Below are 15,247 nucleotides of genomic sequence, written 5' to 3' on the forward strand. Positions count from 1 at the left end.
AACTTATTTTCACTGGAAAGACCATTTAAAAACTGTTGCCGTACTAATTCATTCTGATTTACCTCTGGAAGAGTTGGATATGCAAGTCTAACCATTCTTCGTAATTTAGAATAGAATCGGCTTACAGTATCACTACCCTGAACAATAGCATTAAATGCAAGCTTAGACTTTTCAGATGTTATAGTAGGGAAGTAATGCTTAAAACGATATATTAATTGTCCAATACGTATTCCAGGAGGCACAATTGTACCTCCATTATTAGCATTAGGATTATTAACAGCTATATCAGTAGGACGACCCTCGACTATTGACCAATCTTCATCCCATACAGTATGATCAGGTATAAAATTAGCACCAGTAATAGTATTAACTGCAGCTGCTTGTCCATGTAATACACCAGCCCTCCACGAAATTGATTCGCCGCTACAGCCTGTATAGCGGCATTATTCAAAGCATTAAAAGCAGCAAGATTGGCCACGCCAGTATTATCCAGAAGATTTACACATTCCCAATTTTTTCCTTTGATATGTGTTTCATACCAATCTCTAGCATCATCTTCAAGTAAAGTTTCAAAGATCCCATGAATCCTAACACGAGTCCTAGCATTAGCAGCAGGATCAAGTCCAGCAGACTCACACCATTGCCTGAATTCTTGAAGCCAAAGTTCTGGATCTTCACCAGATGCTTCTCTAAATTTTTTAGGTGCATATCCTGCCATTATAGGTTGTTGTATTACCGGAGGGTTATTTTGTAATGCTAGAATCTGTTGATTCAAATTATTGACCTGATTTTGCAAATTTTGACCATTATTGCGACAGTTTAAAAATTGCCCTCTCCATGCTCGAGCTTGCTGAATGATACCATTAGCCCGCCTTCTACTTCGCTCCGTTTCAGTATTATAGCGCTGTAATAATCTATGAGCATTTATTCTACTCTCATCACGTTCTCTCTGGACATTAGCTAGTTGGATTTGACTGTTAGCAAATTGAGCCTGGATGTTAGCCAATTGGATCTGAGTATTTTGTGCAAGGCCTTCCCAATGTTGGTGATGACGCACTTCATTTGCATATGCATCCTCATAGGTACGTCTTGTTCTCAGTATAGTAGCACGTGTATTATTAAGTTCTAGTCTAAGATATTCTTCACGGTTATGTGCATCATCTAACAAACCTTCAAGTCTATCCTCCATATTATCTTGATCTTCTATAATATTTCGCAACTCATTAGCATATCGGATAATGGCATCAAGACTATCATTTGCAGTGTTAAATAAATGATTTATATAAGGGTGTGCTGCTATAGTTGTACGATCAAGGTGAATACGAATACCAGCTACACTATTTGCTATAGTTGTCCGATTATTTAAGATTTCTGTAATAGGGTCAGGAGGAATTGCTGCCATGTTTTTCCGTTGTCTATTAGCAAGTTCTTTTATTCGATCTTTGAGTTGAATATTTAGAGTATCAACTTCAATCAGCTGACGTTCTAATGCTTGAAGCCCTTCCTCCTTTAGTGATGCCATTTCTAATGCTTTCTTAAGCTTTGCACGCAACTCAGCATTTTTTTGCCTAAGTTCTTCTATCTCAGATTCATGACCCTCGATTACACCATACAGGTATTTTATATATTGCTCTTGTGATTGCAATGTATGTGCAAGCTTTGTAATCTGTGTCTTTAACGATGTATCTTCCATTGCCAGTTCCACAGATTTTTATAGACCCTACATTTAATAAACAAATCGAACAAAATTATATCCTTCAACAAATCTATTACCATCCATGTGGATATTATCGTACTCCTGAAAAACTTTGGGCTAAAGTGCAAGCTGAAGGCCATGATTTTAACATATCTGATATTACAGAGTGGTTGCATAAACAGGCTATATGGCAAATACACTCACCTATACCCAAGTATGTTCCACAGGTTTCTTTTAATAAGATTACTCGACCAAATATGTATCATCAAGCAGATATCTTATATATGCCCTATGATACTGTAGATAGAAAGCTGTATAAATACTGTCTGAATATTGTAGATGTTGCTAGCCGATATAAAGCTTCAGTACCTCTAGAAGATCGCAGCTCTGCACGTGTTGCTAAGGCATTTAAAAAGATTTATGGTAAAGCAGACTGCCCGCTTATTTGGCCAAGAGTTTTACAAGTAGATGGGGGATCAGAATTTAAGGATGAAGTTATCCGATTAATGGATGAAAAAGGTGTGCGTATTCGGGTGGGTACTACTCATAAGAGTCAGGCTATTGTTAAACGGTATAATCGAACTTTAGCAGAGAGACTTTTCAAAATACAGGATGCAAAGGAACTCCTTACAGAAGGTGTGAATACTGCCTGGGTTAAGAACCTTTCTGATATTGTGAATGAGCTAAATAATTCTAATACTCGTCTACTAGGTATGTCTCCAGTTGAGGCAATCCAGAAAGATCAAGTGTATGCACTACCTTCAAAAATTCGGAAGGATAGACCTGTAGGTGCAGAAGAAATACGTTTACCAGCTGGTTCTCTTGTGAGATACTTACTTGATAACTCAGATTACCAAGGTAGGAGACGTGCAACTGATCCAATATGGTCTACTAAAGTTTATACAATTGAATCTTCCACAGTTGTTGATGGGCAGCCGGTTATATATAGGTTATCTGATGGACCTAAAAAAATATTTACTCGAGAAGAATTATTAGTTGTGCCATCTGATACTATGCTGCCTCCTACTCATATATTATATTAATTTTCAAGTTGTGGTATCCTATAGTCTCCATGTGCATACATTGTGATATTATCTTGTGCAATCCATTTTTTATCATCCATAGGGGATAACCCCACCTTCGACATTTCTATAACATTTATGGCATGTCTATCAGATCGGATTGCTCTAAAGGTGACTGTATCATTATGTTTAGGATCAAAGAGTGCCTTATTATACCGCTCATGGTGGAACTCTTTTTTAACTACCTTTGAGGGAACACCTTTAGCTTTACGGATACCATGTTTTGGATTGGTGGTCTCATCCCCTACCTTGAGAATGGAGTACATTTTGGGACGGAGGCCAATAAATTCTGTTATAACTGCTCCATTACATTCATCCTTAAATTTCCCTGGGATTTTCATATTTATGTCAGTCTTATCACCTAATGCTTTTCGTACAGGATGATCTTTAGGATAATCACTGAAGTCAAATTGGTCTGCCATATCTATGAGGTCTGCATTGATATCCTCGGTTTGGATTTGTACGAGAAGTGAATCTGTGTCTGTATAACATAACTGGATTTTTTCACTATATCGTACTTTAAGAGTATCATAGTAGAATTGATACATACAGAGCTTCGAGAGGTCAAGCACACTCATACCCACATATGTTGGACGGTTAAGCATTACCTCCACTTTTCGTCGGTGGATTGCAACAAGATTTTCTGAGAATATTTTACGACCCTCGAATGCAGGATCTGAGGTAAGCTTTTTATATTTCTTGGGATGGGTTTGGGGTTGTACTACTGAGACACGTACACGTTTCCTGAGATTTTCCATAGTTTTACCAAATACACTATTATTCATGAGTTTATAGAAGTTCTTCTCAAAATCATTCTTAGCCTTAGCACGTTCGGCGGTGTTAAATTCTATATATGGTTTCATCCATGGAGCCTGCTCGAATTTTATAGCTTCATAGACCTTCTTGATTACTAAGCCCTGGCTAACATAATACTGGAGATTTCTATAATGAACTACATATTCATCCTTATCAAATAGGTTAGGGATGAGCTTATCTGTAGGTGTGTATCGTTGTCCTGAGCGTGCTATTATTTCCTGCTGCTTTTTACTAAGCCATTCCTTCTTAACCTTCATTCGTTCTGGTGCAAGGGGGTAATCTGTGTGTTGTGAATGGAGAGCTTGGGGATATTCCAGTTTAACTTTAAGGATATATCCTTCAGAAGAATCGTCTGGTATTTCATTACTTTCTATTTGCCTTTGAATGTTAGATAACTCGTTTTCCTCCTTTATCCAGTGGAAGTTACCTGTAGGTAAGTATTGCAACATGGCCCATCCATATAGGTTATTTGCATCTAAGTATAGAATAGATGACTTGGGCTTATCTGCGGTCCATTTACCTTCTCCCATACCTGGATTATTTGCACGAGCATATCGTTTACTTACCATAGAGATTCCACCACGTAATCCTTGTTCTACCATCATGTACATGTCCTGGTCAGTTATGAGATCCAATCTTTGCCCTGTCATTAAGAATAGTGCATCCCATGCGAAGCCTGGTGTTGAATAGTACCAGAGAGGATCTAACCCATATTTTTTCAAGGCCATTTCTCGGAAATTCTGAAATATATCGGCTAGTAGGAGGACGTCAGTTTTGAGATAAATGTCATGATAATCTTGCATTGTTTTACATCCTGCTTTTTCCCATACATACTGTGCATATTCGTATTCTTTATCACTAATGTGGGTTTCATTAAGTTTGCTATAAAATGCTCCTTTAGGTGGTAAACTAGTTTTCTCGAACTTTTTCCAGTTATCCATATATTCATACGGGTAGACACCTTTCTTAAGATAAATCTCGAGTAATTCAGATGGTATTTGATTTCGTGTTATCTTAAAGTTTTCGGGATGTGCAAAGCATCTACCTGCATCAATTCGCCATAAATGTTGTGGATTACTACATTCTTGTGCTCTACATTTTTCTGCGCCTAGGTTGGATGCTAATTTGTCGAGACTTGATTTCATGAATTGTAAGCTGTCTATAAATCGGAGGGAACCTAACTTGAATGCCATATACTTTTCCATGTTATAAGGGATAGGATCAATATCATCCTCACATTCCATTGCACCAATTCCTTGCATAATTATGTGTCCATCATATCCTGATAAATTGTGAAAGATTACTGGGATATGCATTTCACGAGGTTTTATGGATAAGTCAAGATTACATCCTCTATGTGCTGCACCTCGATACCTTCCTGTAATATGGCAGTGGTTTCTTACTTTATTTCCATCTAAGGGGTTACGACATATCCAGCAGTTTATTGCATTATCATAACTTGCTTGCTCTTGGGTTGTTAACGGCATCATTTCCATTGGGTTTCTGAATTCATTACGGATTGCTTCAGCCTCATTTAGCATTTCGATTACAAATTTTTGTGCTGCATTTTCTCCTGTAAATATCTTCTGTGATTCACTTACACCATCATATCTTACCTTAATATACGAGTATGAGCAGGGGATTTGCTCTTGTACTTTCTTGGTTTTCTTATCTTTGTCTTCATCTGTGGGTGGTATGTCCATTACTAGGGCTTCAAAGTCTGCAACAAAGTAATATGGGACTTGCATGCGGCGTTTCCAGTTTTTGAATTCATATATATCATTTCCTTTCTTTACTGATGGCATTCGGTCTGCTTGTGGGGTTTTCTTTAATCCTCGACATATTGCTACATGTTTGTCATGGATTTCTTGTTGATGTGTGAAGTGGGAGATACACCATCGGCAGACAAATGTTGCATGTCCATCTTTTGTACGTTTATTTACTAAACGGCTCATATTCTTAATCCAGCAATAGTGCTGCTTTTCCCCGTTACTGATAAGTACTAAATCTATTATTTTACGGCCCTCTGCATCATCCCTATCGGTAACATATATTGGACATAGGCGGTGGTCACGCCATTCACAGATGCAGAGGGCAATAGTTGGGTTCTGTCGCTCAAATCTTCTTAGAATTACCTCATCAGCTTGTACTGGAAATTCGATACCTTCAAAGTTTAACTCATTTACATACTCCTTATATTTGGAAATTCTTTCTGCGTTCTTTTCTACTGGATGTAATGCTGCTAGGATTGCCCACTGGAAGCATTTGTCATCATCATTAGCTGGATTTACTACTCCCTTTTTCGTGGCAAGATCTTTTGGGAGTGGTATATGTCCTGCTCCTGTGGGTGGTTGGAATTGCGAGATTTCTATAAATATTTTTTCTACACGATAGAATTCCCAACCTGATCCGTAATTTACATAGTCTTCTACTTTCTGCATGATTCTTGCTAATGCAAAGTTAAATGTACCATTAATATCTGTTGATGGTCGGATTGGCATATTGCGAGTTTTAAATGGTATGTTATATCTGTAGATATACTCTACTCCATCATCTTCACTAAAGTTACCATCTCCGAATAATCCCTCAAGGTAAGAATCTAAACGTCTTATTGTAGCAAATATTCCAATTCTTACTTTTATTGATCCCAATCGATTTCTTTCATCCTGAAGAATATTCTGGATTGTTTGACTGTGTGCTGTAAGAAATGAAGCATAGTCATGCTCTCCAGGTGTTCCTATAGCAATATCAGCTGTAAAGTTTGAGTCTGTTAACTCCTTTCCTATACGTACCTGATCACGACGTTCAAAGACTACCTCATAATGTGAGTCTGGGTCAATTTGCATCATGCGGGTTATCTCTTCATTGGTTACCGCCGCTTGTGCTTCACGGATTTGGCAGATCTCATCCTCATATTCCTGCAATTTTGCATTTGAGCGGGGATATAGGATGGATTTGACGGGTACCTGCTTGAGTTCAGCTAGAACTGATCGGACGACTTGTCTGTGTTGGGCACTTCTTGCTTGATGTGTTGACATCTTGTAAACTTTTTATACTCCTCTTTTATTCAATTACATTTTTTCTGAAAATAAAATTAATTGTTCGCCTACCCTATGAAGGTAAAAAAAAGATAAAAAGATGAAGGCGGGTTAATATCGCCTTCTAAAATTTATCTGGATATAATCTATTCCTCGTCATCTGAGTCATCGGGATTGTCATCCGAGTCACTGAGCACATCCTCGTCCCAATGTACTCTCTATCCTTAAGTAACTTATAGTTGTAAGCTACAACGGCGAATAGCTTCTTTTACTATAAAATGCTCTACTGCGGCATTTGTTCTCTCTTTACAAGCCTTTTGATATGCCTCCCATTCAAGTTCACGGAGGATACCCTCCTCCTCCAATGATTGGCCAAGAGCATTATTTGCTTTTTCCTTCTTTTCTACTGCCCTGTCGTATGCCTCCTCGGCTTTTTTATGCCGCTTCCAGAGTACTCGTTCAGCTTCGGCTCTCCAGATTGGGTTGACTTCTAGAAGATGTGGTCCGAAATTGCTACTTGGAATGTATTCCAGGATATGGCCTACAAGTTCGGGGATTGCTGATACTGCAGTATATACCATGTTATGTACTATTTATCTGTATAGTTACTTGGTACCTACCTTTTATTCAATTACATTTTTTCTCGGTATAAGGGAAATTGCTTGCCTTGCTATTCCGCTCTATTGACTCCATGGCTGGTTTCCTGGATGGGTTAATATTCCTTACCTTTTTTGGCTCCGTTGGCTTTGAAATCCTATTTCTTGTTCGGTTGGGGGTAAGTAGGTGAAAATATTAATAAATGATTTAGATTATGAAATAAGTAGGATATAAGTAGGTGAAAATATTAATAAACGGTTTAGATTATGAGATAAGTAGGTAAAAATATAAAAAAGGTAATTTAGGTTATAAAATATGTAGCATATAAGTAGGTGAAAATATTAATAAACGGTTTAGATTATGAGATAAGTAGGTGAGCCAGAATTGGGGTTTTCATACTACTGTCATTGTATTTATTAAATTAATTAATATATATATATTTAAATTTAAATTTATATCCTTATCTTACCGTACACAAGCAATTATATTGATTTATATACTATACTTAGGGTCTAAAAAATTGAAAATTTTTTTTTTCATATAATGCATACATGTATACTTTTTGCCTGAGGTTAATCTGTTACCATCACGTGATTTTTATTAATTTTTTACCGCAGTATCTACATAAACGACTTTTCCAGCGTAACCTGAAAAAAATGTCACAAAAAATTACGTGACTTTTTTTTTGTCACAACTGTCACACCCAACTGCGTTTCCATTTTCTATAAGTATCTGAGGGACTTAGTTTTTTTCGAGTAGGTAAAAACTTATTCGTCACATCTTATTCATCACAAGTGCGCCACACTTAATTTCAGTCAAGTTGCGTAATGCCGGCCATTTCGTGACATTTTTTTCAGGTTACGCTAGGAAGTCCTACATAAACAGTATCTGTATCACCCAATTTTTTTTTATAAATATCCCAGTTATTTATTAATTAACTTTTTGTGAGAAGCAACTTTAATGAAACAGATTGGGTTGAATCTTTAAGAGATTTTAGAAACTGGAGTTGTATAAAATTTAAAGATTCAGTTAATATTTTTCAACTTTTGTCTGAAGTAAGGTTGCTTGCCGAAACCTAGGGGTTTAGGCAAGATGGCGTTTCGCCGAAAAGCGAAATTCTGCTGAAACTATATTAAAGTTATATTAAAAAACTGGCGAAACTTTGGAGAAAGGCGAAACTGCTGAAACTTATTATAAATGCCGAAACTGCCAAAACTATAATAAATCTATAGTAAAATTTTGACGAAACTAATCGTAGGATTTTGAAGAGGTTTAGACAAGCAACCTTAGTCTGAAGATTTGCGTAAACAAGTTTTATTATTGATTGGAAAAAAATTCTTTATACAAATACTGAAGATTATAATTATTATTTATTTGAACTTGGAATGCATCATACTTTTAAATTAAATATACCAGAAAATATTTTAAAAATTCTTAAACATAAAGATTCTGATTGTAACATCTTTGCAACAGTTATTGATAAAAATGAAAAAGATATTTTTAATTGTCAAGTTTTTTGGCCACTAAACATACAAAATACTGAAATATTGGATATTTTATCTTACGTTAAGAAATTTCTTGTTGCCACTAAACATACAAAATACTGAAATATCGGATATTTTATCTTACGTTAAGAAATTTCTTGTTTTTCTACTGTCTAATAAAATATCTGAGAGATTATTCTAATGAATAAAAAAATATACAATGATCAAGAATAATGTCATTAGATAACTCTACCTACCGCAGTATCTGACTCCTTATGATATCATTTAGTTATATAAATGATATCATTTGCTGATAACAAACCACCTAATCAAGAATTTATCAGAAGTCCTACTCAGAAAGGTATATATATCCATCATTTCAAAACGTTTCTCACAACTTATTTCAAAAGATTTCTCATGAACTTCTTTTAAACCTTTATGTCACGTACTATAGTTAACTATAGAAAGTAGTTTTCAAAGCTTGAAGAGTCATTTTTAAACTTTGACTGGTCTCCTGAGGCTAAAGAACATATATATTCTAATAGGAAAAACGTGCTGCTTTCATATATCAATAGTTCTCTTTCAACTCAACACTGTGTTAGCAATTTAGATCATCCTAATAGAGCAGTTATCCAAAAAGATATAGGTAATAATAAAGTTGTTCACGTAATTATAGTGCAATCAGTTTCACCTTGGATCATTATAACTTATTACGAGAGTAATCTACAAAGGTACTAGAGTAAAGACGTGTATTAAAGATGTATACGCAATTACAAGCAGATAGTTCTTGTCAAAATCTTGAACCAATTAAATCAGCTGATGTAAGTCTTGTAGATTTTCTTTTTTTCATATTTTTTTTTTTGTTTATTTATTTTGCGCCTAATTACAAAATATTTTAGCCTGCAGAAAAAGCATGGTAAATTTGTTATTTTGAACTTTGTAACAAATGTATTTTAACCATTACATAAAATTCAATATATAACAATCAACTTTATGATTTAAGGCCTATTAAAGTTTTCAGAAATATAATTTTCAAATATTTCAAAGATACCGATAATTTGTCGGTCTATCTTGTAGACTGTAATTCTAGTGTCGAAGACCACTGCATAGACGTTACCGTTAATTTTCTTATTTCTTACGATATTAATGAAAAAATAGTAGCGTTCCATGTAGGAGGAGTGTCACAACTATTATCTTGTAACACATTTGATTTGGATGAGGCATTTAATGAAGACCCACCCAAACCAGTTTATTTTGAAGATTCTGACATTTTGATTGTCAGTCTTGTCAATTCTACCTTAGGCCGCTCCAACAAATAGTTTCATTTAACATCACATGACATGAAAAAAATAGAGGGGGGCGGGGGGTAAAATTTTGTACATATTAAATTTTAAACACATATATAAAGTCACGTTATTTTATTAGATGTAATGATTGTAACGTTAAGTTTGCGATATTGTATCACAATCGACCACTTGTATCAACACTTAATTTATATTATTAACATGTGAACAAATCGTATTTTCTTTTTCTTTTTTCTTTGTTCGATAAACTTTTCTTTTTCTTTCGTGTAGTATCAGTAAATAAAACTGCAGAACTGACGATACTTTTTTTGGAAATTATATACATCAAATTTTGTATTTGTTTGTAACAGCCTATGAAAATGGCATATCTTTAGTAAAATCAGCAGTGGTTGGTATTAAAGAGTCCGGAAATTTTGAAGATTTATTAAAAGAAGCACTTTCAAATGAACTCTTTTTAGAAGATAAGCTGGTAAAAGTTGATCTTCAATGTAATGATTCTTCAGCTTGGCATCCTATATTAAATGGTCTTACCGAAAATTTAGAAGCATGTTTTCAATTGAAGGCGCAGCATGTACGTTTTACAATATCTCATAGTATATTAATTCCCGATGAGTTATCTAATGAAGGATCTTCAGCATTTAATTTCATGATGACACAACAACGCCTAAAAAAACTTCCACCACTTTACAACTCCCAATTTCGTAATGATTTGCTCTATAATGATTTTTTAAAAATTTTGCAAGAAAGGAAACTGGGATGGCTGAATGATAATCATTTAACTATTGGGCATTCTTTTATCCGCAGAGTTACCGATTTAGTATGGTATTTGGATCCTCATCTTGGCAAATTGGAAAAACGCGGCTTGAAACTACCAAAAATTATAGCCAAACTTCCTGTATATGCTTCTGAAAGTCATTATAATCTCTATCATGATACTACGAAGCATAAAAAAATTGAAATATCACGAGAAAAACTTGAGTCATTTGTTAAAGCTTTAATTTTATCTATTCAACAACCTTGGACACGCCTATTACATTGGGAAGAAGTAATTAAAGATATTGATGATCTGATAAAAATAGCTCAAGAATATGCCAACTATCTTCAAGGGGTTAATAATAGAATGCGTACTATACATACGAGTCTAGTTCCTGTAAGAAATGGGCGGGATGATATTACAGTTGAGGATATTGAAGCTGTTGACTTATATCCATCTCAATATGAGTTTTTAGCACAGCTTCTTCGTGAATCCAATGATTATGATCTTCTAAATATAGATCATTTGCTTCCTCCCAAGCCACAAAATATATATCTCTTTTTTCAAAATATTTGTGCTGATGTATCCTTCACGCTATATCGTTATTATCATGGCAATTATCTCGGTACATTAAATTTTGTATGGAAAATTCCTTCTTTGGATAAATGTGACAAGACAAAAGAAGCAAAAAATATTTCTGCAGCATATGACCAAATCCCAATCTATTGTACAAGACAAATGCGAAAAAATGTGATAAATAAGGTTTTTTTCTTTTTTTTTTTTTTGTTTATATTTCAGTTAAAATATTTCTTTTGAAAATATTGAAAATACTAAATATACACCAACCTTTTTATAGTATTCTTTAATAGTTAAAGCATCACGCTCAATTCTGCAAGTACTTTATCAAGATTTAACAGGAGATGTATCAACACCAGATAATGAAATCAATAAGAAAACACATGAACAGATAAAATTGATGCTAGATACCCAAGATCCTGATATTATTATAGATCTTCGTAAGATTATTAATGAAAAAGGCACAAAATTTGATGTCTTTTGGAACGAAATGCAAGATTACTTTAATGAGGTAATGATTATTAATTTAAATACTATTTTTGGTATTTATATCTTATATAATTTATATCAAGATCATCTCAAATTTTAAAAAGGTTACGCCTGCAGTGCATGATCGACGACATACCTCAACTTTATATATGCCAATTGCCATCTCAGTTAAGGATCTGGTGCAAATCATAATTGAACGATTAGAAAATAAATATGGCACCATACCAAATGATATTGAAATACCTTCAACTGAATGGGTGCGATTACAATTTTGGCCAAAAACAGAATTTTCAGAAAATCGGTATACAGGCAGGTTCCAAATTCGATATATGATTCAAGCTCGTCAAATACGCAAGTCTCATATTGATTCACATTACTGTTCTGCACTTTGGAGATATTTACGTGAATTTGCTATTAAATTTAAAGAGTATACAACATTAATTTGTGCTGATGACAAACATAAAGTTCCTATTGGAGAATCAGTTGCTACTTCAACAGGAGTGAGAAATAAATCAGCATTAACTACTATAGATGGAATACTTAATTCTTGTGATCACGATTTTACAAAATTATCTTTGACCCCTTCGGCATCTTTATTTGTTGACATTCCAAATAGTATATCAGATTCATTTTACCAGGGTCAAGTATATATAGCATATAAAGATACAATTTTCCAACCAAGTTCTGCTATACGACATGCAACAGAATTCTATAATAATTATTCTATTCAATATCAAGATAATATTAACAAACCTAAAATTTTACTTTTATATACTGATGGTGGTCCAGATCACCGATGCACATATGGATCTGTTCAAATATCATTGATAGCCTTGTTTTTAAAAGGTAACTTTGATTTCTTAGCTGCTGTACGAACTGCTCCTTACCACAGTTGGGCCAATCCAGCTGAACGTATAATGTCAATATTAAATCTTGCTTTGCAAGGTGTTGCTTTGAAGCGAGAAGATATGAGTGGATTATCAGAACAAGCTTTTGAAAAGCTTAAAACTTTATCTGAAATCCGTGAAGGAGCTAATTCTAATTCACATTTAAAAGAAGAGCTTATTAAATCAATTAAAATTACTCAAGAATTCCTTGAAAATCGTACTTCACGACTTTCTTTACATGATTTAAAATTCAAAATCGCTTCTCCTGCCATAGAAACTGAAATTGATTCTTTATTTGAGGTATTTTTTATATTAATATTTGCTTAAATTTATTTTTGTTAATCATTAATATTATAATAGTCTATATTAACAGCTGAAAGTCAGCTTACAATTAATGATACAACGCTAGTAGAATTAAGAAAATTTCATAAATTAAAGGAATTTATTGATACGCATTGTCAAATTAGACAATATTCATTTCAGGTATGTCAAATAGAGTAAAATGCACTTATATATATTCATTGTATTCGAAATTTATCACAAAACTCTAATTTCTGCAGATTAAGAAATGCAATAATAGTGAATGTACTATCTGTTTACCAGTTGAATTACCAATTGAAGTATTTGATGAATTGCATTTTTTGCCTGATCCTGAACCATCTATTGGTAAGAATTATACAACCTTTTTGCATAAAGTGCTCAAATTTCTAATTATATTTTTGGGCGTTTTTATTTTAGCTGATTCTAATCATTATAAGGATTTTTCAAGTATATATGGGACTCAAACATCTGAAAACTTTCGTCCAAGTAAAGCAGGACAACTAGAAGCTGATAATTTACCCCAGGGCATTTTCAATAATAATCGTGTTCGCGAATTCGTTGAATGTGATTTTTGTGGAAAAATTCGATGCATTTATAGTATGAGTGCTTTAAAAAAAGAGCAGATATCCACATTACAGCTCAAAATAAATGATAATGATTTTACTTGTGGAATTGAAGAATGGATGCCACCTTCACATGAGCTGAAAGGTATTGTTTTTATTCGTCAATCTCTTAGCTGTGATTCTCCAATTGAAAGTGGTTATTATTCAAATCGCCTAAAAAAACCTCCTATTTGTTATTATTGTGGTAAAAATAATTCATTGGTGGAGGCAACTGACGATTTACTTCATGGATATCAATCTGTATATCCACTTTGTTCTAATTGTCAACTTTCGGGTCATTCTTTTCATACTTGGGGTAAGAAAAAAGTTGGTGAATTAACAAGAAAAAGGAAAAGAGAATAATTTTTGTATTATATAATCTTTTAATAAATAATTTGTTAAGTAAAATGATTGTTATTTTATCTTTATTATCGTATTTTTATAAAATCACGTGATATACAAAATGTACATTTAAATCTGAATTTTTTGAAATAATGAGGGGGGGGTTGATGTTAAACGAGACTATTTGTTGGAACGGCCTTACCCACAAGATTTCTGAATACTGAAATGGAAGATATTAAAGTTGGAACAGATAATATGGGAAATATTATTTGTTTATCATTTCACAGCGCCAGCAATAGGGTAGCAGAAGAATTGTCATCAGAAGAGAAGGCAATTAATAAGAAAAAATCAAAGGAGAAGTCTGAGAGACTTCTTAAATCAATTATGTGGGAATATAATATGTAATATGTTTTCAAACTACAACTATATTTTATTTTCCCTAGCATTTTATTTTCTTGCAATTGTAATGATTTTTTAGTTCAAAATTTTTTAGTTTTATCCCTATAATAAATTTAACCCTTTTAACCCTTGCGTAAATAATAACAATAATTATGTTATTTACATCATGTGATTTCCTATATTTCATACTGCGGCATAGCCATTAAAGAATTTACTTGGGACTGCGAGTTTGCGAGAAAAACAGAAAAAACAATAGGAACATAATGTTATTGAGTTTTCCAAAACACATAAACACATACAATGGATCGAAGACGAAAACAGTCAATAATATTAATGTAAAAATGTGAAATAAACATTTGATCCATTTCTGTATATTCTGTATATAAAAAAAAAATGAAATATTTCACAGAAAATTAGCTATAAAAATTCATATTGTAAACTCTAATTCTATTGAGATTTATCGGTAAAAATTATTGTATGAAGTGTCAAGCTTTCAAAAGAACACATTAAAGTTTAGAATGGTGCATCAAAAGTTTCATTTGAAGACTTGAATTTTACCAATAATATGTAGTAATTTTCAGTATACAATCAAGATTATAATGATAATCTAAGCCATTTATGACTAACTGCTAAATAACATAATTCACCTTTCATCTTTATTTTTGCTTTACGTCCATCTCCATTTTTGCTTTATTTTTCCTTTATCCTTCTTTTCGTTCTATTTTTCTTGGTAAAAATGAGTTGCGTGGCAACGTTACTCTGCAACTCAGCAAAAAATTTATTTTATTGATTGTTTTCTGATTCATGTAATCTTTAAAATGAACTTACGGTCACTTTGTCCTATGATGATATAATTTTAT

At 33.5% G+C, this 15,247-nt stretch overlaps 2 protein-coding genes across 2 annotated transcripts; one reads left to right on the forward strand and one right to left on the reverse strand.

The window, feature by feature from the left end:
* Positions 1-6,865: 6,865 nt before the first annotated feature.
* Positions 6,866-7,213, reverse strand: OCT59_002848 (uncharacterized protein; the record flags this gene model as incomplete). Its single annotated transcript, XM_066145223.1, has 1 exon — positions 6,866-7,213. The coding sequence occupies one exon, from the start codon at positions 7,211-7,213 to the stop codon at positions 6,866-6,868; it is 348 nt and encodes a 115-aa protein (XP_065995966.1).
* A 2,258-nt stretch (positions 7,214-9,471) lies between these two features.
* OCT59_002849 (uncharacterized protein) lies at positions 9,472-10,032 on the forward strand (the record flags this gene model as incomplete). Its single annotated transcript, XM_025332955.2, has 3 exons — positions 9,472-9,534; positions 9,613-9,629; positions 9,717-10,032. 3 exons carry the CDS (start codon positions 9,472-9,474, stop codon positions 10,030-10,032), a joined length of 396 nt encoding a protein of 131 aa, XP_025164837.2.
* Between the last annotated feature and the right edge of the window lie 5,215 nt (positions 10,033-15,247).

This window comes from Rhizophagus irregularis, chromosome 11 (genome assembly GCF_026210795.1).
Source record: "Rhizophagus irregularis chromosome 11, complete sequence".
NCBI classification, from domain to species: Eukaryota; Fungi; Glomeromycota; class Glomeromycetes; order Glomerales; family Glomeraceae; genus Rhizophagus; species Rhizophagus irregularis.